At 38.9% G+C, this 25,281-nt stretch overlaps 2 protein-coding genes and 2 pseudogenes across 2 annotated transcripts; 2 read left to right on the top strand and 2 right to left on the bottom strand.

Annotated features, from left to right (window-relative positions):
* The first annotated feature begins 919 nt into the window (after nt 1-919).
* On the top strand, nt 920-1,668 carry LOC119512127 (annotated as a pseudogene).
* Nucleotides 1,669-7,780: 6,112 nt separating this feature from the next.
* LOC119512128 (sulfotransferase 1C4-like) lies at nt 7,781-16,410 on the bottom strand. Its single transcript, XM_037806631.1, has 5 exons — nt 16,333-16,410; nt 13,765-13,891; nt 12,306-12,400; nt 9,358-9,532; nt 7,781-7,958 (listed from the first exon to the last, which is right to left on the bottom strand). The coding sequence occupies exons 1-5, from the start codon at nt 16,408-16,410 to the stop codon at nt 7,846-7,848; spliced, it is 588 nt and encodes a 195-aa protein (XP_037662559.1). The 3' UTR covers nt 7,781-7,845.
* On the top strand, nt 9,953-10,617 carry LOC119512778 (annotated as a pseudogene).
* A 972-nt stretch (nt 16,411-17,382) lies between the features above and the next one.
* LOC119512129 (sulfotransferase 1C4-like) lies at nt 17,383-24,861 on the bottom strand. Its single transcript, XM_037806632.1, has 4 exons — nt 24,799-24,861; nt 24,222-24,384; nt 17,989-18,111; nt 17,383-17,447 (listed from the first exon to the last, which is right to left on the bottom strand). The coding sequence occupies exons 1-4, from the start codon at nt 24,826-24,828 to the stop codon at nt 17,383-17,385; spliced, it is 381 nt and encodes a 126-aa protein (XP_037662560.1). The 5' UTR covers nt 24,829-24,861.
* Nucleotides 24,862-25,281: the final 420 nt, after the last annotated feature.

The raw sequence follows: 25,281 nt of genomic DNA on the forward strand, positions 1-25,281 counted from the left end.
TCTTTGAATTCCTGGGTTAAACTCCACTTAGCTATAGCATATTATTCTATTTATATGTTGATGCATTCAGTTTGCTAATATTTTGTTGAGGATTGTTGGATCTATGTTCATGCAGCAGTAATGGTCTCTAGTTTTCCTTTTTTGTACCCTCCTTGCCTGATTTTGGCATCAAGGTTGCTGGTCTCATGAAATGAGTTGGAAAGTGTTCCTTCATCTTCTGTTTTTCTGATACTGCAGGTGCTTCAGCTAATGGCTCCCACTTGCCACCTTTTGCTACTTGTGTCAAGGTGTCTGTGAATAAAAAGAAACTGTGAGTTAAACAGTTAAATTATGAATCCTCCCACCACCACTTGGAGTACACAAGCCCTACTCTCTTGCCTCCAGGTGAGACAGCTTCTGTGGCATGACCCCAGCCTCCCTCGGTTTTGCCTGAAATCATCTTTCATGGTTTGTTTCCCTTCCCTGTCCTGCTTGCTTCACTACCTAATAAATCACTCCCTAACAAATTACTTCCCTGACAAATCACACGAATCTCTATCTCTGGTTCACTTCCCAAGGAACCTGCCTACTTCATTGGTACAACTTCTTGAAGGAAAAATGGGTATTTCAGAGTAAACTATATTGTTCCTCCTATTTCTGTCTGTCATGGGTTCATCTCTTAACACCTCAAACTGATGATATCTGTTAGAAATGCCTGAGCCTTATCAGGTTGTGATTCAATCGGTTTGGGCTTCACCAAGTAACCTCCCTCTCAATTAAGAGTATAGGGACAGTGCACAGTGGGAAAGCGGAATCTACACCTTCCTGGCCAGTGGTAGCAACTACAGAACTGCAGGAGACAGTCTTTCAAGACAAGGCAGTTGAGGAGGAGGGAGCAACCTGCGTGGGGCTGGCCTGGCGTGCACTCCGCACCTCGGGAATGTTATTGTGCATGGAATGGCTTCTTTTAGAGGACTGTTGCCCAGAAGAAAAGATATTTGGTTTTCACAAGACAAAGATGTACCAAAGTATAGAGGGCTGCAGTATTTGTAGGGCTAAGTCCTCCAGTTCTTGATTCACTGACAGTAAATGCTAAGAACAGGACTTCCAGAGCTGCTTTGGGTTACATGAGACTCATTCAGGAGATATCTGCAATGCTTGTGTCTTGCTTTTGAAAAGATGGGGAAAAAAAAAAAACCCAACTGGAATCATGTGATCGATGCAAGGGCAGGACCCAGTGTAAAGACTACATCGAAAGTGAAAACTCTGTCTGGAAATAGGATAAAAAGCAGCTAGATCAGTAAACTGCAGAAAGAATGTAAACATCACAATTCTGATGCTCACAGTGCCACCTCAAGGGCCTCCCCAGCCCAGTCTCCTTGTTATGGTAACCAGTGAGATGGTGGCTCAGTAACCGAGATGGCTTCTGGCTCTAATGGAACACCAGTCTCTTCCTTTTTAGATCACACCTATTGGAAAAGTCAGAAAATATATCATGGGATTATCTATCAAGGCCTTTTTGGGGAAGTCTTCACGAACACACATCTATTCCAGCCTTGCTGTAGCAATAAGAAAACAGCTGCTGAGAAGCCGGAGGAGCAGGGCCAGAGCCTCCACTCTTCTCCAGCAGGAGTGGGGACTAAGGTTATGCAGAATGGGAACAACAAGAAAATAATTTTGGAAAGATAGCAAAGCAACAAAGTGACCCTCCTATTTTTCACTTAGATACTTGCTATTCTGCCAAAAGACAATTTTTAGAATGGTTTTGAATGAGTTATTACTCCCCCAGTTCCACAAACTCTGACACCAGTGTCTAGCTTACTAAAAGAAAAAGATAAGTGTATATAATATTTAAGATGCTGAGTATTTCATAGGAAAGCTGAATGCTGCTGTAAAGTGCTCTTTAAGTCTTTTTAAAAAATTCCCTTCTCATGAATGAAATTAGGGGAATTTCAGGGGACAGAGATGGGATTTGCTGAATGACAAACCATATGTAGTTTTAGTCTTTTCTCTATTGAGAAGCAGTGGTTGGGGCATTTTTAAAGATGACTGGCTACACTTGTTTTTCCTCATGATAGTAAATTTGTCATAATTCAATAATATAGACTTGCCTCTAGAGGTATTTGTTAATAATTTTGAAATATTAAGGTCTTGCCAAAATTCTGATGATTCAAATCTGTACTACTGAAATATTAAGCAGGACAGACTAAGCTTTCTGGTGCAAATACCTTGAAAGAAAAAGCAATCACTAAATATACAGAGATGTAACTTGACTGTATATGTTGCATCCTGTGTCACCTCCCCCCCATATTAATAGTTGATAAAGATTTTAATTTATATGAAACTTCTAAAGCAGAATCAAAGCTCCTTTTGGGGAAATGGCAAGGCTTAAGGATAAGCAATCTTATATGAATAGTACCAAAGCATTACCACATGGTAGAGAACACACACTATTAAAAATGTCTGAAAAATGAAGTGTGCAAATCTTCAAGATGGCACAAAACAAAGGTTAATGCTTCTTGGGGCACATGTCTTAGAGGGCTTGCCTAGTGTGTGTATAGTTGATTTATGTTTGTGTTATATGACTGGTGACTTCACTGAAAATCTGCACAATTCAGTTTTAGCTCTGGATTACTTAAGTTGACCTTTGTTAAGTTTTATTTGTTTGGAGTGGGTGTTAGACTTCTTTTAACCTATTAGGGTTTTTTTCTTTTTTCTTTTCAATATTTAAAGTAAAATTCTACTAGAAGAAAAGAAGTATGTGTTAATGCTGAGTGGGTTGGTTTTGGGTTTGGCTTCTTTTAGTCAAGCTTTCTGAACATTGACATATTAGGTGATAAATAAATCCTAAACATGGAGCTCTTCAATTCTAAAATCTCTATTAAAAGCCTCTCACTTGAATCCAAACCAAAGTACTCTTGTTGCCTCAATTCTAAAATTTCAGGAAAAAAATATCACTTTTCCTGAGGGGAGGAGCATTTTTGCCTACCTTCTTATAATAATATGACTCAATGCTTATTTTTTAAACTGGATTTTAAAAATTGGATAGTATAAATAACAAGGAGTGAGCCACTTTTTATAGGCACACTATAGTTTTATAGCTCTTAATCTGAACTTAAGATTCTGAATTTCTTCCTTTTGGAAAAACCTACATGCTACATGCTACCAAATGCACAGACTACACAGTGTGTTGGGTTGGCTCTCCCACAGCCTTTGAGGTGAATTGCAAGAGTCCGAGCCATTATCATCTTCCTCCTCAGTTATATTTGAATTGTTTATTTATTTATTTATTTATTTGTATATTTTGACTGCAGGATTGTTGGTAGAATATACTATAATATGGATCATCTCTACTTCTGTATTTATTTATTTATTACTAAATCTCACCACAGTCTTCTTTTCCCCCTTCCACCTTTCTTTGCCTGTAGGACGTACTGTATGTAGTCAGGCACTTTATATTAATAGATTAGAACTCTACAAATGTTTTGTTCTTTTTTATACTGTTGGATACTTATAATCAAAAGTTTTACTAGGGTATTGAATAAATTTAGTCTTATTAGAAAAAAATAAAAGAGTATAGGGACAGAAAATAATTTTTTAAAAAAAGAGCACTCAAAACAAGAATTCAACTTCAATACATTTTTCCTAAAGGAGAACTTAAGGTAAAAGGAGCAAGTTTACAACATAAAAATTAATTGATACATTACCAAGCCTGGGAGCCCCCATTCCTCCAGACACAGCTGGACGTGATATCAGAGAGCTCCCTCTTGTCTGAATTATAGAGAATTTATAGCACTTTTGGTTTACATTCAATCAAATCATATTCTATTTTTACATTTAAAACATGGGTGGTAAAATGATGTGTCTTGATCCACGAGTGGTTCAAGATCAAAGGAGTAAAAGTGTTGGAGAAAACATGGTGAGAGGGATGTACCTATCTACTGTTGATGAGCAGGTAGAATGGTGTAGCCTTTCTGAAGGTCAGTGTGGTTGTTCTGCAAAAAGTTAAGTATGTGGGAACCAAAAGGTCCTGCAACCTCATTATGGGGTATGTCGTTTGAAGATCTGAGAGCAGAGACATGAATGGACATTTGCAAACTGGTGTTCGTGGAGGCAGTAATCGTGATTTGCAAAGGGTGGAATTGACCTAAGGGTACATTGACTGAAGAAAGGAATGGTGTACTGTGGTGTATGCATACAGCGGAACATTGAGCAACTACAAGAAGGAGTGAAACCGTGAGACACACAATGAGGTGAATAGATCCTGTACACAGTATTTGAGTGAAGTACACCAGAAATAAAGGCAGACACTTTAATGCCTCACCCATATGGACTAACTACAATGCGTAAATTCAGAATTGAATCTTAGAACACAGCCTAATGTGGACATAATTATTGTAATAGTCCCTAGATTGTAAGCTCTTACAGCAGTTAACTCTATCCCTGAATTGTAATGCCTATCTCTAAACTTTGAGATGCTGATCCCTTAGTGTATAACCTGATTGGTCTCTGGAACAATGCGTATCTCTGAGACACCTGAAACTCAGAGCTAGAGCTCGGCAGATATGAATGTCAGTATTAGTACATACAGCCACTGTTTAAAAAAAAAAAAAAAAGCTGAAAAAGAGCCCAGACTTCAATTAGTGATATGAATGAAGCAGGTCTGGTTAAGACCAGGGCAAGCCAGGCCAAAGGGTAAATGTCAAAACTGACTGTGTTTTAAAACTTCAACTTCCATATGAGACCAAGGGAAGAGATATCTATTTGGTACAGGATCTAAATTCTCTAAACAGTACAACTCTACAGTCAGTTTGTTCAAACACCACAATTGCATGGAACTTTGAATAGGAAGTGAGATACGGTAGGTTAGTATAGGCTGGAGTGAAAGAGTGACACATCCCAGAGTAATTTGGGCAGATAATAAAAAATATATTTACAGCCTCCCCCTCCCCAGCCCCGAGGATCTGGGGGAAGGTGCAGAAGTGTTGGACTTCCTCACCTGGACTGGTGTTGATGTTGTTCACAAACATTGGGACTGGCAGTTTGATGTGCTGAGCCCTCGATCATGGGACACGCCCTTATGAAGCTCATAACTGCAAAGGAGAGGCTACACTTGCATATAATTGTGCCTAAGAGTCTCCCCCTGAGTACCTCTTTGTTGCTCAGATGTGGCCCTATCTCTCTCTAACTAAGCCACCTCGACAGGTGAACTCTCTGCCCTCCCCCCTACGTGGGACCCAACTCCAAGGGGTGTAAATCTCCCTGGCAATGCAGAATATGACTCCTGGGGATGAATCTGGACCCGGCATCGTGGGACTGAGAGTATCTTCTTGACCAAAAGGGGGATGCAAAATGAGACGAAATAGTTTCAGTGGCTGAGAGATTTCAAATGGAGTCAAGAGGTCACTCTGGTGGACATTCTTATGCACTATATAGATAACACCTCTTAGGTTTTAATGTACTGGAATAGCTAGAAGTAAATACCTGAAACTACCAAACTCCAACCCAGCAGTCTGGACTCCTGAAGACAATTATATAAGAATGTAGATTACAAGGGGTGACAGTGTGATTGTGAAGACCTTGTGGCTCACACCCCCTTTATCTAGTGTATGGATGAGTAGAAAAATGGGGATAAAAACTAAAGGACAAATGGGGTGGGATGGGGGGATGATTTGGGTGTTCTTTTTTCACTTTTATTTTTTATTCTTGTTCTGGTTCTTTCTGATGTAAGGAAAATGTTCAGAGATAGATTGTGGTGATGAACGCATAACTATGTTATCATACTGTGAACAGTTGATTGTATACCATGGATGATTGTATGGTGTGTGAATGTATTTCAATAAAACTGAATTTAATTAAAAAAAAAAGAGTCAATTCAACCAGGAAAGAGCTTGAAATTTATTTTTCATGTAATTACGTGCCTGGAAAAAATCTAAACTCTGCAGTTGTATATGTACAATGCCAGTCTAAAGAGTGCCTGTAGGTTGGGGGGAAAGAATAAATAATAAAATTCTAGTTAAATTAAAAAAAAAAAAAGATGCATCTTGATCCATGAGTGGTTCAAGATCATAGGAGGTTATCCACAGCATTGTCTAAGACTTAGTCTTGAATGTCTGAAAAACTCTACTGAAAATATTTTTACTAATTAAGCTATGACTTCTGTAAGAGCAATATAGCATACTTTTACTTATATAAAGTCTAAAAATTAGGAAAGAGATTGCGATTACTTGTCTCTAACTTGTTAATATAGTTTTCTTATTTTATTCTATGATTGGTTTAGCCATTGTATCATGTTGATAAACATACATTTGATTAGAACTGTATTCAACCCTGCTACATTACTTATAACTTATTTATAATTAAAGTAACAGCTGCAGCCACATCCTATTTTCATAGAGGAACTGATGATTACATGTTATCAATATCTAAGAAGGTTGAGAGGGCCTTTCTGCTTTCTTGAAAATATTCACAGCTTTTTAAACTGTTCAGCTTCTCCTTCAGTATAAACTTCTAAATATAGGACTTGAAGGATATGAATCATCTGTCCCAGTTATTACAGTAAGGCCTTTCCACTTTTTATCATTTGGAAATTGTACTTGAGTGTTTTTAGGTAAAAGTTCTATTAAATATGCTTTTATATCAGAAGGAATAACTGATTATTCACTATCAGAACAGAAAACATCAGTTGGTATATCAGACCAGTATAGAGAGAAGTCAGCGTCCTCATTATCAGATTCCTCAGTAGAGATATTATCCTGTGATATATCTTTCCCTCTAATTCAAGTTATTAACCACAGCTTTTGAATATAAATGTCTAGAAGTATGATTAATTAAGTTTATTTTATTCATTCAGAATTACATAGTATCTCTTATGGAAAGAGTCCCTACTACCATTTTGGCCATGGAGGAGGTGTCGGTGGTGGGTGGGCAAATATGATAGAGAAGCACTCTCTTCTCTTCCAAATGTTGCTCCACTTCCTTCTGCTTTTAGGCTTTGTCATTGGAGACTTATTCCACTGGGTCTTGAAGGATTCCTGAGCCTCAGGCAACCTCTGAAATAGGTGTACCTCAGGTGTTTAGAAATAAAATATTAAGTAGGGTGACCTTGGATTCTTGGGCAGTGGGGTACACAGGAATGCTGAATATTATGGGTGTCTGATGTGATAGGGTATGCTTTGAGGCCAGGGAGTAAGACACCCAAGGTCACATATTCCTACTTTCCTCTGTTGTTTTCTGGAGCTCCATGCTATATGGTTTTGAATTTTCTTGTGTACAATCCCACTACACTTAATCTGCAATCTGTTACAGGGAGTATCATGGTTTACTTGGTAATACAATGACTTGTGTCCACCCAGAGGTCTCCTTCTGGGCTGTGCCTTTCTTGGGAGCAGGAACTTTGTCTTTATCATCTTTTGATGCTCTCCATTTCCTAGCATAAATAAGGTGCTCACTATATGCCTTTTATAAAATGAATGGGTTTGGCATTTTGGCTGAGTAAGGTATAGAACTTTTGAAAGATATGGAAGAAAGGTTTTAAGTCAAAGAAAATTATAATTGAAGATGGAAAAAGTATAAATAGAAGGAAGAGAAATGATTAAATTATTACATGTTGGTATACTGAAATTCACCTAATCAATAAAAATCTGGGGAGACAGAAGAGAAATGCTGGATACGCTTATGAGATAACCAAAGTTAGATTGGGCCAATCCAAGAAGCAATCAGAAATTTAAGGCTAAAGAATGTCCAGTACATTGTTTGAAAACCTTCACATCAAGTCACACAAACCATCAGTGGTATTTAGAAACATTTCTCTTCCACCTCACAGAGGCTGGCAAAAGAATGGATCTTGCTCTCTTGCTCTGCTTTTTAGAGTTCCATGCAGAAAGACAGAGATGTATCGGCCATATTTTTCTCATAGTCTTCATTAAATTGCTTATTCTGAGCTATGGTGAAGTGATTTTTCCAATCTCCCATGATTCCTAAAAAAGTAATGTATAGCACATTCAGTGATATTTAATGAAATGACTATTTTTCATTTAGATAATCCCTTTCCTCTCAATATTTAAATTGCTTAGATAGGTATTAGCTATTGTCCTTCTGATATCACACCGAGTCAAGAAGCCACAGGTATCATTACTCCTGTTTACAGGTGAGGTGTTTGTAAATAAAAAGCTTCGGTTCTGAAATAGAGGGGCTAAAATCCAGAACACGGGTTCCCTAATTCTCGGTGCTACACTCTTGGGCTCTCTGAAAATCCCTCAGACATCTAATATTTTATTTAAGATTTTCTAATTTTCTTACCCTCTCTTGAAAGGTCACTGAAGGGACAATGTGAGTGGCTGAATCCTCAGAGCATTATCTGCTTTTTCTACCTTTATCTCTTGTTTAGGCAAAAATTCCTAGAACCCTCTGAGGTGCTTAGTTTAACAACTGAGAATCCTCCTTTCGTGCCTAAATTCCCATTGATGTAAACATATAATTAAATTAAAGTACTAGAATATGAAGGAATAGTAAAGTTGGTTAACTTTGTTTAATGCTTAAGTGATAGAATATTCAAACATTTTTTAGCCTTAATATGGTCAGAGACGCATAGCAAGCTATTTCTCTTCTGATTGATGCATCCTGTCTGCTTTGTTTAGGTTCTTTGAGCTGCATAATGTTATTTTCACATGTGAAATGTAAATTTGCTTATTTGTCTAGGGGTAATATAATCATATCATTTACCAGTTGGTGTAAATGAAAATCAAGTTAATCAATGGCCAAATTAGAAGGAAAATTTCTCCTTTGTGCCTTAGCTTTGCTTATTTTCCAAACCCCAAAAGACTAGAACCACCCCCCCTCCCCATTTTCCTAAAATGATTACAACTTCACAGTAAAATTTTGTCTCTGTTTAAGAAGTTAGCAATGTGGTAGCATAGGATTTACATTGGACTGGGGGCTGAAAGTCTTAGTTCTAGTCAGGCTCCAATGACTCACTGTACCACCCTGGTCACTGTCTGTGGGATAATGATATTGGGCTAAGTAATCATTAAGGTTCCCCCCACTTCTAGTTCTGAAGACCTATGACCTTAACCACTGTTCGCCAGAATGTGTTGGAAGGAATTCTAGCTTTGTAAACAGAGTTAAACAAGTTCTTCTCAGAAACTTTAATATGTTTTTGTGCCTCAATGAGGATATAGGGGATAGTATGTAGAGTTTTTCAAACCTAGTTGATCATGAAATAAGGGCTCCATGGAATATCTCTTGGGAGTAATACTTTGAAGAACTCAGTGGAAACACTATAAACAGTGGTTTCAACGAGTTTGAAGGTTAGAAAGCCATTTACGAATTGATATTTTTTTTTTCTATTGTCAGAGGAAAATAAGAAGTACCCATTACCTTTTCTCATGAATGGAGAGACATTTTGATTCATTACAGTGTCATTCGTGTAGTTGGTCATGGGATTATTTTTCATTACATCAAATGAAGTGTTATAGACAATTTTATCTAAAACCTCTTCTTCTAGATTCTTTCCCAGGAATTCCATCACCTTTCTAATTTCACATTTTGGGTCCTGTGGGAGAGAGTAGAAGAAAAGAGAGCTCCCTAAGGAACAAATATACAACAGTACTAATATAATAGCAGTCAAACCTCAAAGTACTAAGCATGAGAATAATGGTTAAAACATTTAAACCAATGTTTTGAAAATTTTTATGTTTAAAAGTAATTTTGAAAAGTTATGTCTAAAATTTTATGTAGATTTGGAAATGCCTAATCAATAAGCATGGCCATTTAAAGTGAAATTATATATCTATAATAAGAATTTCATCCTGGGTTATAGCTGTTGCTAAGTGGACATGCTGAGAAGGGCTTAATCTGTGAACCATATTAACTTATTAACTTTCCCACTTTTGCAAATAAGAAGCTGTTTGGAAGAAGAGGTGGCTCTCTTTCAAAATAACAAGACATATTTTTTCTGATTGGAGAAACAAAAATGTATGGAGGCAGGTGGGATCCCCAGGTGAGGCTTGCATGCCACCCTGCCCTGGCCTCACTGCCCAGCCAGTTGACCCGGCCCAGCCATGATCAAGGCCACTTCATCTTCAGCAACCACGGGAAGCCACGACTTTCCAAGTTCTACCAGCTCGACAGTGAAGATACACAACAACAAATCATCAGGGAGACTTCCCAAGTGATAGCTAAAGGAGGTGAACATATATGTAATATCGTAGAAGGAAGAGTGTTGATAGGAGGATCTGACAACAAGCTGATTTATAGACATTATGCCACATTATACTTTGTCTTCTGCATGGATTCTTCAGAAAGTGAACTTGAGATTTTGGATCTAATTCAAGGATTTGTGGAAACATTAGACAAGTGTTTTGAAAATGTCTGTGAACTGGATTTAATTTTCCATGTAGCCAAGGTTCAAAATATTCTTGCAGAAATGGTCATGGGGGGATAGTATTGGAGACCAACATGAATGAGATTGTTACCCAAATTGATGCACATATTAAACTGGAGAAATCTGAGGGTGGCTTAGCAGGAGCTCCAGTTGTTGCTGTATAAGCTGTAAAGAATATGCATCTTCCTGAAATCTCAAGAACTATTAACATTGGCAACATCAGTACAAAAGTGCCAAACCTGCCTTTTTTTTAAATAAGAAAAATTAAAAAGGCTAATTCTAGGTAAAATCCAGTGGAAAAAGGCATCTAGGTTTACCATGCAGTTATTTACCAAAAATAGAGGAGGAGAGTCTAAACTTTTACCCTTGGATTAAAGTCAAGGTACTGCAAGGAATTTGTGTGAAATTAGAATGTGAACTTCAGTGTTGCTTTTCTTGCTCGTGATTTTAAAGAAATTAAGTAGTTCCAGTATAATTTTTTTTTTCTTTTCTAAATTGCATTCCTATGTCCACCTAAGGCATGCCTTTATGTATTGGCTACCAGAGTATTTTGAAAAGTGTTTGAGACATTGCTTTAATTTCTGTACAACCAAAAATGTTGGTGTTTTGTGTGGATCACAAGTGCAGCATGCCTTATTTTTTCTATTTGTCACAATTGTTATTTAAAGAACCATTTATGTAGTGCATGCAAACATTGTGAACTTTTTCTCTTAGTTTAAATAAACTCCAAGATAACTGGACTTCTAAAAGAAAAATGTATGAGGTCCACATTGCTCTTGCGTGGTACCGAAGCACTGTGGTGCGTCCCTTTCCCTCTGCTTCTGCTTTGATGCTCTTGAAGTGAGTCATCATTGAGGACAATGTCTGTGCGACTCTGAGTTTATTCATGACAGAGATATCTGATTACCGGACCTCATCAGAACCCTTTTGTACTCTGAGATCCACTCCCACCTCATCCGGAAGCGAAGAAGAGGTTTTCTGTTTGGACGTCTCCAGTTTCCCCCTTCCCTGCCTTCTCTCTTCTGCCTTGACTTGCTCTTCCAGGCTGTGTGTCCTTCCTGATCTCAGACTGCTTACTGACCTGGTGGCGCCAGCCGCCCGGCTTCTGCCCTCCCTTGCTGCCAAGCTTGCTCGCTCTCACAGGCACAGGGCAGCAGAAACTGCTCACAGGGCTGTGGGATCTGGTGGGAAGTCTGACACGTAGGAAAGCTACAGAGTGCAAAGATGGGCGTAAAGAGGCATTTTGATACAAAGCCAAATAGATGAAAGAAAAGGAGCATTGCATTTTGTCTTTGAAGACCCAGAGGGACAAGAGGAAAAGGAAGCCATGGTCAATGAAGACCATGAGGCAATTAGGGATCCATGTCATAAACCAAGGCTCAGAGAACCATGGACTAGCCAAGGATATGCTATGTCATACTTTAATTTATTTTAAATATGAACTTGTGAGACAGACTTTGAGTCAGGAATTGCACTGTAAAAGATGTTGCTAATGGGGAACTTTTATTTAAAATGAAGCAATCTTAATATTCGAAGAAAGCAAACAATTAAAAATAAGGGCATTCTTCCTTATTAGCTCTTTCCTGTTAAGATTCCTAGTTCTTTTCCTCTGAAACCAGAGCAAGTCAGGGAAGGAGATAGAAATGCTGGAGGGAGGAAACTGGAGACCTAGAAAGGGGGAAAAACTTCTAGTTCAAATAGGAAATCTCTTCCATGCTTCCCAGAGTGTTGGGTGGGCAGGAAGAAACAGTCTGCCTCTTGGGAAGTCTGATAAGTAGAATACCTTACTAGGAGTTTTGTTTACAAAGTAGAAAGAGAAGTTGAAGTTGGCATGCAAATATTTTGCTTAGATAAACTTTTACCTGTTACCTTTCTTCATTTCTATCATAGAGCTGAAACAGAAAAAAATACTATGAAGTCAGGATTCAAATATATTTCTTACTTTTTTCATTTCTTCATAGAAAAGATAGAGAATGGGATGACTGTCTTTTTTCCTCCACCAGCCTTTCACGTGGTCATACCAAGACCCCCAGCACACTGAAAAGAAGACACACGCACATGTGGGCCATGGGGAGCAGAGAGTAGGAATAGCCAGAGAACAAAATGAGTTGTTTCCTTGGGATACAAATGGCAGGCATAGTAGATGCTACTTTAAAGCAGGAAAATTTAGTCTTCTTGCCTCCTGTCTCCCTTTTCAGCACCACTTGTCTTCCTTTTGGAAGCTGGCAAGATGACTCTCTAACGGTCTGGAGTCAGATCGCCTGGGTTCAAGTCCTAGCTCTGACAAAGCCATGTGAACTTGGGCAAGTTACTTAACTTCCCTGAGCCTCAGTTTTTTTAAATTCCTGTCTCTGAAAGAGGGTTGATAATAATACCTACTTCCGAAGGTAATATTGAGATGTGTTTATTTATTCCACAGTGCCTACTAATATGCCAAGCATGGTTCTAGGTACAGGGATGCAGCAGTCACCAAAACAGATCAAGAGCCCTGCTTTCATGGAACATATGTTCTTGTCAGGGAGACAAATAAGATAAAATAGTGAAATACATGGTTTGTTGGGTCATAACAACAAAAAAATAATCAGAGATGGAAAGTGTTGGATTGTTTAAGGGGTTGATATTTTGATAGACTGGCCAGAGAAAAGCTCTCTGAGAAGGTGACATTGAATACAACCCTGAAGAAAGGGAGAGAGCATTCCTGGGCAGAGGGAACAGCGAGGAACGACCCTGGAACAGGAGTGTGCCTGGTGAGTCTGAGGTACAGCAAGGAGGCCAGGGTGGCTAGGACCGAGTAAGAGGGAGAAGAATTGGAGAAGAGTCAGAAAGCAGGAAAGATCAGGAGTTTGGATTTGGACCTGTTAAATATGAGGTAACTCCTCTTAGACATTCGAGTTAAAATGTCGACCAGGCAGTTTGATATATGAGCTTAGAGTTCAGGGCTAATTGCACATCTAGATAGTTAGGAAGACTTTAACATGGTAGCTTAGCACACAGGATTTGAACAAAACTAGGCCTGCTTTTGCTTCAATCTATTTTCTAGCAGGGTAATCATAGGCAATTACTTAAACTCTCCAAATTTCAGTTTCATCACCTGTAAATTATGGATATTATGACCAAGCTTATAGAGTTGCTTTAAAGTTAAACAAGGTATAAAGTGTAAAACATTTCGAATAGGCTTAGAGCTGTTACCCTATGTTACTGTTTTGGCTTCATTCAGGGAATAAACTGTAATCGGAAACAAATCCATTGAGCACAGTAGCTGAGAGGGCTGACAACTCTCAAGGTTGTTGCTTCTAGTCTGTCCCAACCAGACAATCTGAGCTCCTTTTGCGGGTGAATATTAGGAGAAACCTTATTTTCTACAGAAATAGGTGAAGACTGGTTCCTTCTACTTTGCTTACCTTTGCCTGCCAAGAATGTTTCAAAGTACTCATCCCAAGTTCCTGGATCAGGGAGTCTTTTGTTCATCCTTTGAAAATGGTAATAGGACACCATGTTGTCCTTTGCATTCCTTGCCATATAGATTATCTAAAGTGGTGAGGAGAAACAATATAAATGATAAAAGGAATTTAAAAGTCAGATATTCAGTGTGCAGAGTGTGTTTATCATCCTTCAGCAGCCAGTATGATCTTTTAAAAATGCAAATCTGATGAGATTGCTCCCCAGTTTAAAAGTTTTAAATATCTCTACAGTGCTGTTAGGATTAGGTTAAAAATTCTCAACCTGGTCCAGAGAGCCCTGCATGACCAGGCCCTTGTCCAGCTCTCTGATTTTCCCTTTGCTCACTGCCCCCTGGCCACCCTTCCCCTCCCTCCTTCTGTGGGTCACTTTTCTGTGATTGTCCTCTAATCTTTCTGGCAATACTTATTCTGCCACTCCTCTCTTAAAAATCAGGGGATCTTAAGCTGATGAACATTAAGAGATCTTTGAATCTCTCCCAAATTGTAAGCAAAATGTTATGCAGATGTGCATTTTTGTCAGAGACATAACTTCCTTCAGATTCTCAATGGGGTTTGTGACCACTAAAAATTTAAGAACCATGCATTTAATTGTTGGTATTCTTTAGGGCTCTGACTTTTATTCTCATTTTATGCATTTTTCCTGTGTTTTTGTTTTTTTGTTTTTTTAATCTTCTTCCAGGGCTTTAAATTTCGTATGTTGATGACTCACAAGTTTATGTTTCTAGGATATACCTTTCTCCTGAGCTACAGACTCATATATTTATATCTCCACCTGAGGATCCTGTAGGCATTTCAGACCAAACAGGTTCAAAATTCAATTTGCCTTCATACACATATTTTTCCTCCTTCATTCACTCTTTCTGTTAATGGTACTACCATCAACACAATTAAAGTCACAAAATCATACTAGTTCTTTCTTTTTCCTCCTCTTCCACAGCCAATTGATGTTCGGGTCCTGTAGACTCCATCTGCTGTGTGTGCATTTGGAATTAATCTCCTCTCTGTCTCTGCTTCAATTCAAGTCTTCCTGATTCCTTCTCTGGACTATTGTACCATCTCCTCATTGATATTGCTGCTTCCAATCTTGTCCCAGTTTTACTGTTCATCTCCCACCCTCAAAGTTCTCCCTGGGAGCTTCCTAAAATGTAAATGGGATCATTTCATTTCTTTATTTAAGTCTTCAGTGGGACTCAAGTAGCCTATAGAATAAAGCCCAAACACTTTAGTGTGGCCACAAAGCCCTTCACTTCTGGCTTCTGCCTACCATTCAGGCCTCATTTCCGGCCTTGCATATATTCTCTTGTGTACAAGTCTCAGAGTCTTGACTTCTCTTCTTCTGGTAGGTAGGGATGCCCTTCCCTCCCTCATTACTTGACATATTCTTGTTTTACTTTTCATGATTTGGCCCCACTGTTACTCCTTGTTGCCTTTCTTTGTCAACTTTCTGTCCCCATAATGTCTTACCTATTTCTCCATTATTTTATTCACCAAATTGCCCTTATAATTATTGTTATTCTTATTTTACTACCCCAAGCCTACCCCAAGCCTGGCTCTGTGTATGCTAACAACATATTGACAAATGACTTCAGCCATTTCTTTCTTCCTTTGGACTTTAGATCTACATAAGAGGACTTACTAGGGTCAGCAAAGAGGAGTGGTATTGATCTTGATGAGATGGGCTAAGTGCCAAGCACCCATCTGCAACCCTACCCCCCACCCCCCAAGGAAGTCACTTCTTTAGACCACAAAGAAATAAATGGTATCTTGGGGCCCTGAAAGTGTTAAAATGAATCCTGTAGTGACCTACTTAATGATGTTATATGAGAATATATCTGTACCCCTGTAGACTTCACTATGGAAAATAATTTTGATGTTTACAAAATTATGACACAATAATCTGGATTTCATCATGTCTCAGATTGACTAGAATTTGTAAGCATCCTTAGATGAGTGAAACAAGCAGTTTAGCTACAAGTAAAATAAAGTGAAAGGGTGGTGAAGCATATGGTTTCTAAGGTTCCATCAACGCCATCTTCAAATGATTTAAATACTAATTACCCCAAGGCCAAGCAGGTTTAAGTGTGGGAAGGCTTTCATGGTGGAGGAAGCAGAGAAGAGGCAGTTCAGAGTAGTGGAAGACCATGGGCTGACAAGTCAAGAAGACCTGTGTTTGCAGCCCATCTCTTCTGTTTACCATGTGTTCATAATTGGACAAGTTGTGTAACATCTTGAGCTATACTGTATGCTCATCTTTACTTCCACCTCATGGTATTACTGAGAGGCTGAGGATGCTGAGAATGAAGCCTATTAGATGTTGGTCCTCTTTCTCTTTCCTTATAAGTGAGAAATTAGGAACATGAAGATGATCACAGGTCCCATACCCTGTCCCTTGGTACTCCCGGCAGACACAACATGGAGGTAACTGGACAGTGGTTCTGGCACAGTAAGATGACCCTCACCTTCTCATGGAGAATCTGTCTCACTGAATATTTTCTGCTTTAAAATTACCTTACATTTCTGTTCCCAGAAGGATGGAGGCAGTAGTTGCACAGGGAAATGAGTTTTCAGTGTTCTTGGAGAAGGCATTTCCTTAGCCTGCAAAAGTCCTGCAAAAATTGTTCTGGTTCATTCTTTAATTTTTCTGAAGTTTTAATTTTTATGCTGTTGGTTTTATTATAGGTTTTTACTTATGGCTTCTGGGTTTTATGCCATGTTTAGGTCTTCTTTCCTAGATGTTAAGAATAATTTTTCCCTTTTTCCTTTTGATACTTGATGTTCCATTGTGTATATTTAAATCTTTGATTCATTCCTTTCACTTGGTGCATCATTTATTATTAAGACCTCCCTCTTCATTTCTCATCCCAATAGTCCGCTGTAATTCAAGTAGTACTGGCTGGCATTGAGTTATTGTTAACACAAATGCAAGTGCAAATACTAAAACTGTGTGGTAGGATTTAGATTATAAATTGATCATCCAGATGATCCAGAACATGCCTACATTATTTTTAAATTACCATCCAAATAAAATAAAAATTAAATAAATTGTTGTAGTGGCCATCCAAGAATGTGTATGGATGGCTAATAAAATAGAATTCAGATTACTCAGTGTGGCCTAGAATATTCTTCAAAATCTGACCTGAATTATTTTTAACCCTTATTTTTTGCACATTTCCACAATCAGATTGGTGGGATACTGAGCAGTTTTGAAAATAAGGCACATGTTTTACTAGTTAAAAAAAAATAATGAACAGAATTTGGTTATTAGTTTGTTCATTCGTTCATTTTTTAAAAATGAATTCATAAGTCAGTTGTTCCAAATGAAGTCAGGGTTATTAAAGTTACATAATAATGAATGATGCAACAAGTGAAGGCCAATGTATTGAAGATTTAAATATGTAAAATATGCTAGTCCACCAGAATCTACTTAATTCCATAATATACACACAATGTACCTGTAGTCTACATAGTATACATACATAAACATACATACATATACAGTATAGTTTAGTGGTTAATAGCATGGACCTTAAAAAGAGACTTTCTGGTTTCAAATCTTGCTTAGCTTCCTACTAGCTGTGGGATCTTGGGAAAATCGTAACCTCTTTGTTTCTCAATTTTTTTGTCTGTACAGTGGGGATAATAACATCATAACTGTTGTGGAGAGTTAATGAGTTTATAGATGAAGTATTCAAAATAATGCCTGGCCAATGGTAAGAGCTATGGAAATCTTAGTGATAATTCCACCTTTTATACTATTCCCACGGTAAGTGTATTAGGAATTCCAGCTTTGGACACCAGGAATGCTTGGCACCAGGTCTTCCTTGGCTTTGGTACTGGGTTCCACATCCCACATGGAAAAGCAGGAAATCCACTGGGGGAGATCTATGTAGATACATCTTTTGCACTTGTAACTTGTTGAACACTTCATTTAAAAAAGAGATAGTACCTCTGTATTTTTAATTAGTAAGACTAAATATATTTTTAAGAGAAGGGTTCTACCTAGCTTTGCATGCAGGGAAAAAAAAAGTTTTCTTCCAGGATTCAAAATTGTGGATCAAGTGAATTTTTTTTCTGGTGTGGATCAGGCTTTCAAACTCTCTACCCCAAAATTGTCCATCTGTTGTGATGATTACTCTTTTTTTTTTTTTTTAATTAGAGACTTACCATAGGTTGTTCCTCTTATCCATTCCAAAAAAGGTTGTCGAACCATTATCGGATCCCGCCTGCTTTTCTCCACATCTCCATCATGCTGTATCAGATCTACAATTTCCTGTGTCCAAGTGGTTCCTGAGAAAAAGTAGAAGGAAAGAACTGAGGAGCTATTATTGATTTTCTGTAACTTACAATTTAGAAACATGTTATTAAAAGAATTAATATATAAGATCCAGAAATGGGTAGCATAATACTGTGTGATGGTAGCACAATATTGTGAGTACACAGAACAAAGATGCCTGTGAGTAAAGCTGAAAGAGGTGGGATAGGGGAATGTACGACACCAGAGGTAAAGACAGATGATGAAGACTGGGACTGCATAACTTGGCAAAAACTGGAGTGGACAATGACTGTTGCTAAATGTACAAACATAAAAATGTTCTCACATGTGGGAGAACAAATGAATGTCAGCCATCCAGAATGTTGAAAAAAAGGGATGGTATTTGGGAAAAAACATAATCAAAGCAAACTGGAGTCTGTGGTCAACAGTAACATTCCAGTATGCTTCCGTTAAATGTAACAAAGGCAATATACCAAAGTTAAATGTGTATGAGAGGGGGATATAAGGGAGGGATATGGGATTCTTGCTTGTGGTATTGTTTTTTGTCCTTACTATTGTATTGTGTGACATTTTTATTTTTCTTTTTATTATCTTTTTTATTATTCACCACAACAAAACAAAACACTTTTTCATAATAATCAAAAAAAAAAAAAGGATATTATTCTGGTATATGAAAAAATTGGAATATAGACTGTAAACTTTATATCAATATTAAATTTCATGAAGTTGATAACTGCACTTAAGGTGCTTACATAAGTGAACATCCTGGTTTGTAGGAAGTGTACATGAAAGTATTATGTGTTCAAGGAGCATGATATGTGCAACCTGCCCTCAGATGTTCAGAAGATGATAGGTAGGTAAGTAGGTAGGTAGGTAGGTAGGTAGGTAGGTAGATAGATAGATAGATAGAGAATGATATGGCAAAGATGACAAAGCATTAAAATTGGTAGATCTGGATATCTGGCAGCAGTGGGGAGTATATGTTGGAATTCTCTTTGTGGGGTTTGTATTCTTTTTTGCAATTGTCCTGTAAGTTTGAAATTCTTTCAAAATTAAAATTTTGGAAGAATTAATATACAACTGTTGGTACCTCCCTTGTGTTGCTTACTTCATTGAACTGAAACAAACTAATAAGATTATCCTTTCCTCACCAGAAAGAGGGAAGGCAGAAATGTGTCTAATTTATTTTTGTAATTCAGTGATACACTTTAGAAGATATGAATATGCAACAGAATTTCTAGAAAATGCTAATACTAATAATTATTACATGTAACAATAGGGGTTAGTTGTTGGTTATTTTTAATACTTCCATTTGAGGAAAATCACATAAATTCCCAAACACTTATTTTTACCATTAAACTCTGGCTTTAATAAATGGTTTCCCCCACCTCTGATCACTTTTTTACTTTAGAAACATAAAATTGACACAATACTGGTAATATGAAATGGAAGGGAAAGTAGAAACTCAAAATTTAGTCCACAGCTTAGAAAGTCTAGATTGAATGATAAAAGATATGAGTGAGCTCATCAGAATTCCTCTTTAAAAGGCAAAAAGAGCAACTTGACATAATTTAACTGGGGATTTCTACAAGAAAGATACATTGGTTTTAAATGGGAAAATAATCTTTGCTAAATTTGGCAGTAATACATGTTTATCTCTATGGCCTCATCTACTTTCTCCTTTCCATTTCTGGGAGTTTGTCTCAGCCTGAGCCTCCTTGGTCTCTGCAGTGTTTAGCACTGATGACCACCCCACTGGCTTCCAGGACGTTTCTTCTTGTTTGACTTCCAGGACTCTGGGCTGCCCTGGTCTTGAATCTCTGAGAAGCAGCATGGTTTGGATCTGTGTGGGCTTGAATGCTACTTCAGCCACTTAAGAGTTGGGTGGCTTTGGATAAATTACTTAAACCCACTGAGAAGCATTTTTTTTCTCATGTGGTTTGAGAATTAGAAGAGAAAATATGCAGAGCACAACATATAGTAGGCAATTAATAAACAGTGTGTCTTATTTTTTTGACTGTGTTGGTGCTGGTACACCTTAAGGACCAGGGCCAATGCATGTGACAGCATCTTGTTCAAGTAGCCTCTGGGGAGGAAGGTGTCATTCTCACCATCACTCCCTCATGCCAGTTTTACATAATCCTGGTTCCCCTTTCCCTAGTATCCTCACTCTGGTTCCTGGGTGCTACCCCCTGGCTCCCATTCTAAACTATACTCTGCTACCATCTCTGCTCAGTTTCTTGGTGCTTCCCATTCTGAAATAAAACCAATTTTTCCTTCTGCCTTCCTGGAATCAAAATAAATTGTCATCCTCTAACATATCCCTTTGTTGCCTGGCTGCCATTTTACAACGTAATTCTGTATGGCTATATTTGGTTCTGCCAAATCCATGGTTTGGGAGCAATAGACAGCTCTATTCTGCATTGGTTGGCTCTGCTTCCTTTTTCTGGACTGTGAGGGGGGGTTGCTGGGCTCTCTTTCCTGGAGCTTCTCAGATGAAGTCTTGGATACCTTCTACCTGCAGACTCTGAATCAGTTTTGGGGGTTATTTGGATTTAGCTTTTCTGTCTCAGACCCTGTGAGCATCTCAGGAAACCCTGGCTTCCTCAGTTTCCTGTGACCCTTTTCCTGCTGAGTTGGTCCAAGCTAGACTTCCTTGCCTCATACTCCAGACTTGGCCTTCAACCCACTTTATTGACAGGGGCCCTGACACCATGACTAGCACTTACTAGTAACTACCTTTTCTGTCCCCAGAAGAGCTAAATCCCACTAGCCTAAGCTCCTAGAGTTATCACTACCTGGCTGGCTTCCAGCACCATCTTATGCCTGACCTACCATGGACTCTGCTTGCTAGACAGCATCTTCTCAGATATGGATGTTGACCTGACCTGCACCCCAGCAAGCCAGGACATAGCTCAGGCAGACTCTGGCAAGAGGAAATGCTCTATAGCTGATTTCTGGTTCCTCTCCTCTTCTCTCCACGTATTTCCTGCCTCAGAGTATTCTTCAAGATCACCAGTTTAAAATATTCTCATTATTTGAGAGACCCACTATTTCTATTTTCTACCCTCCTTTCTCATCTGGGCATAAAGCTCCATGCTTTGACTGAAAATTCCTTTCTGTATCTGTTGCTGCCTTCAAAAGCATCAGGTCATAAATATACATTATCTCCAGTAATTTAACTGTTAGGTGTTGTAGTCAGGCCCAGAAAGAAAAGATAATCACGATGGACCTCTGGACTTGAGAGCTGACATGTCTTTGTGATTGATTAAATATAAGACTGAAAGAAAGAGATGAGTCACAGAAATGATACATTTGGGTACCTAGCAAAATGTTGGGTTACTGATAACAAATATGGTGGATGGTAAAGAGTGCCAAAGTTGTGCTGCCCCAATTCCTCTTCAGTAATGAAGGATTTATACCTCCAGCTGCTGGCAGTGCTGCTGGTAGACAGCCCCCAGCTCTTCATCGCTTGTCAGAATTCTGACTGGCTTAAGAGAGTCAGTTTTCCCAATGTCATATCTCCTTCATGGGGCACTTTGCATCCAATGGCTGATTGAAAAAGACCTGTAAAGGCCCTGCCCCCCCCAAACCCAACTGGGATGGAAGCAACTCTGAAGGGCTGTCCCAGCTTCAGAGAATCCCATAGGGTTGGATGAGGCTTTTCCTGGGACTGAATTGAAGTTCAACTTCTCCCTCTGCCCCATCCTGCTTCCTTCCTTTCCCTTCCACAGGTAGTGATCCCAAGAGCACTCCTTATTACACTTCCCCCCCATCTCCATCTCAGTTTCAGCCTCCTATGAACCCAATGTGCAACACAGACTGAAAAGGAGCCTGGTTGGGAGTAAGGATAATGATGTAGAATTGTGAAAGGCTGGCTTAGAGTAAGTAGCAGACTGGAGCCTGGAACCTAGCATTGTGTTTTGTAGGGTGACTTTAACCCAGGGCAATGCAGGTTGATGCCTTTTGTCACAGCATAAATTTATTAACAGTGCCCCCCTTCACTCTCAGATTATTCCAGTTTGGATGAGAAACTGTAAGGTCACACTAGTATTAGATCCAGGCTGTCTCCCATATGTCCCATATGTCTGTCATGTCCCATAGCTGCAGCCTCGGGAAAAAATGTTCTTTCTCATCTCCTGGGTTTTTCTTGTGAAAGGCTCAGTCTTCATGAGTCCCAAAGAGATAAGCTTCTCACTAGAAAAAAGTTCTTTTCAAAATTATCTCAAATTTGTAGACATATTATTTCTTCTTCCACATTAATAAGTCCTATCCTGAAGGGAAGCTGGTAATAGTATGATCCCAAAGAACTAGGCTTGCTGTGTAAAAAACCCAGGCCCAGTTGTGTGTAATAATTCTGCCATTTTTCCTCAGGCAGTTCAAATACATTTTGCATTGATAGAACTGGCAACTTGATGAAAGAGCGCCAAGGGGCCATCCTAGGCTGTGTGGCTAGGACTGTTTACAAAGCACTAATGGTAGTGCCAGTCATCTGATTAATTTAATCAGGATGGGCAGTTCAGATATTTCCGGCTGTAAGATTCACTTCTCCTTCTCTACCCAATATATAATTGGTGAAACTTACCAGGACTTCTTTTTACATTTGCTTCTTTTATGATCCCATTGATTCCCATTGCTTTAAATACCATCTTTAGTAGACACTGTTGGTGGCCTCCCCGGATCCCCTGTACCAGGCTGGGGCATTCACCCTCCAGCTGTTGTGAGTATTGGCTGCTAACATCTCACAGCTCTATTCTTTGCTGGAGAAGTGTCCTCCTCTGAAGGGAACCTCCTAACTCAGGAGGTTATGCCTCCATTCTCCCTACCTCATTCTCCTGACCCCATAGGTCAGACCAAGATTAGACTTTACCTGAAACCACATCTTTGCCTGGCCCCTTCCTCTTCCCTATCCTACCCATACCCTTATAGGGCTTCTTCTTAAAGACCACCCCTTCAATAAATCATGTACACCCAAATCCCTATTTCAGACCCTGCTTTAGAGAACTCAAGGTTCCACAAAATATTTGGCAACTCTGACTGTATTTCCAACTACAGGGAGTATCACTACATATTTTATATCTAATAGCTGCCTTGATATCTATACTTGTGGTCTTAAAGCCATCTCAAACTTAACATAACTAATACTGAACTATAGAGTCACTTTCCCACCTCCCTTGCTTGAAGGGGCAACACCTTTCTCTCTCCCAGGCTTTTCTCTCCCAGTACATGGGATCACTCAATTGGTCAAGCCAGAAGAGAATTGCCCTTGATTCATTCCTTCCTCTCACTCATCAAGTAATTTTACATCCAAAATATGTCCCAATTTCTTCCCGTCTCACCATCTCCACTATCATCTACCTAGTCCAAATTACTATTTTTCTCATCTGGAAAATGGAAACATGCATATGGTTACCTTTCCATTTCCACTTTTGATCTTGTTCAATTCATTCAACTGTATTATAGACTTACTCTCCCACTCTCAGATCTGGTCCTCCTCTGGGCTTCCCTGACTCAGTACTTGGCACCCTCTTCTACCTGGAGGCATCCTTATCTCTTTTCTTTCCCTTACCACCCACAAATCACCCATCAGCCAGTCCTGTGAATATAAACCTTTCTTCCCTATGTAACAATCACAGTGGCACTGAGTTTCTTCACTACACCTTCCTGGCTCAAAGTTAGGATCCCTAATATTTTCTCATTGTACCCTCTACATTTCCTTCTTAGCCCATGTTGTTATTACAGACCTGTGTAAGATTTGTTTAATGTCATTCTCCAGAATGGACTGTAAATACTGACAGGGCAAAGATAATGACCAGTTTGCCAATCTCTGTGCCCAGTCTGACACTTAGAAGCTTCTCAATAAACAATTATTGAATGAAAGAAAAAAAAATTAACATGGAATTTTTGATCAGAATAATCTGCTTTGGCTAGTTATATATTTTAAATAAGTTAAACTAGTTTATCTCTAAAAATAACATCATTTTTTTAAGGAAAACTCAGACCCTTTGGATTCTACCTGACATATAGACAAGGATACTGCTTTCCTCACTCTTAAACACATGGTCTTAAAAAGAGCTGACAAATGCTCCAACATCCATTTCCCTCTTTATGAAAGTTTATGTACCTGCTTTAGGATAGGAAGCAATGACCAGGTCATCAGGCTTGGCTTGGAAGTTCCAGACTTCATCCCAGATGTCACATATCTTCTTTGCTATAAAGATCCCATCCACTTGGGAAATTTCAGTCCTCTCCTCCATCTTATCCTTGGCCTTTCCCTCCACCTTAGTCTTGGGCACCAGCAGAAGAAAGGGAAGAATAAATGAAAACTGGGATTCACAGAAGTTTTATATTCTCAGTGCCTCTAGCACAGAAATTGGTCATTTGTGACAGGTGTGTATGTTCATACAAACAAAAAGAGGTGATTTGCATGGCTCTGTACATACTGAATAAAACAAAAATCTTTTTAGCATTGTGCCAGAGCAGACCTTGTTCTTTCTTACTAGCTAGGCTCTGGAAGAACCACACACTAATGCTGCCAGAAGGAAGAACAATGGGGAGGCAGCTAAAGGGCCTGGCCCAAGTCCAGGAAGTCATTTCCTGGGTCTTGTGATGTTCACAAAGACAGGAAATTGAAAAGCATGACTGAAGGATTGCCTGGAGCAAATCTGCAAGAACTGCCCTCCTTTCTTCCCTTTCCTCACCTGGTGACTCTTTGTTCTGGATTTGGTCATCCCTGGAGATTTGGAGAAAAACTTCCCCAGAACTGAACTTCTCTCACTCCTGTTAATATGTCTCGTTAGAGGCAAGTGTTGATGTTACCAGTTGGGATAATTCACATTCAAATTCCATCCCATTTGCAGAGGGTGACTTAGCAAGTCATTTTATTCTCAGGGTCTTGGTTTCTCTTCTGTAAATGGAAGGTTAGATTGTAACATTTGAGGGCTATCATGATATAGAGGGTTTTTAATCCAGGTAAAACTCACATACACTAAAATGCATAAACTCTTAAGGTTAGATTTTGATTTGACCACTACCCAGATCAAGAAATAGAAAATTTCCATTACCTCAGAAAGTTCTTTCCTGCCCCCTCAACCACCACCCTGTGCTCAGGGTACACACTGCTCTCACTCTTGTCAGCAAAGATTAATTTTGCCTGTTATTGAACTTAGTATCAATGGAATTAT

This window comes from Choloepus didactylus, chromosome 17 (assembly GCF_015220235.1).
Source record: "Choloepus didactylus isolate mChoDid1 chromosome 17, mChoDid1.pri, whole genome shotgun sequence".
NCBI classification, from domain to species: Eukaryota; Metazoa; Chordata; class Mammalia; order Pilosa; family Megalonychidae; genus Choloepus; species Choloepus didactylus.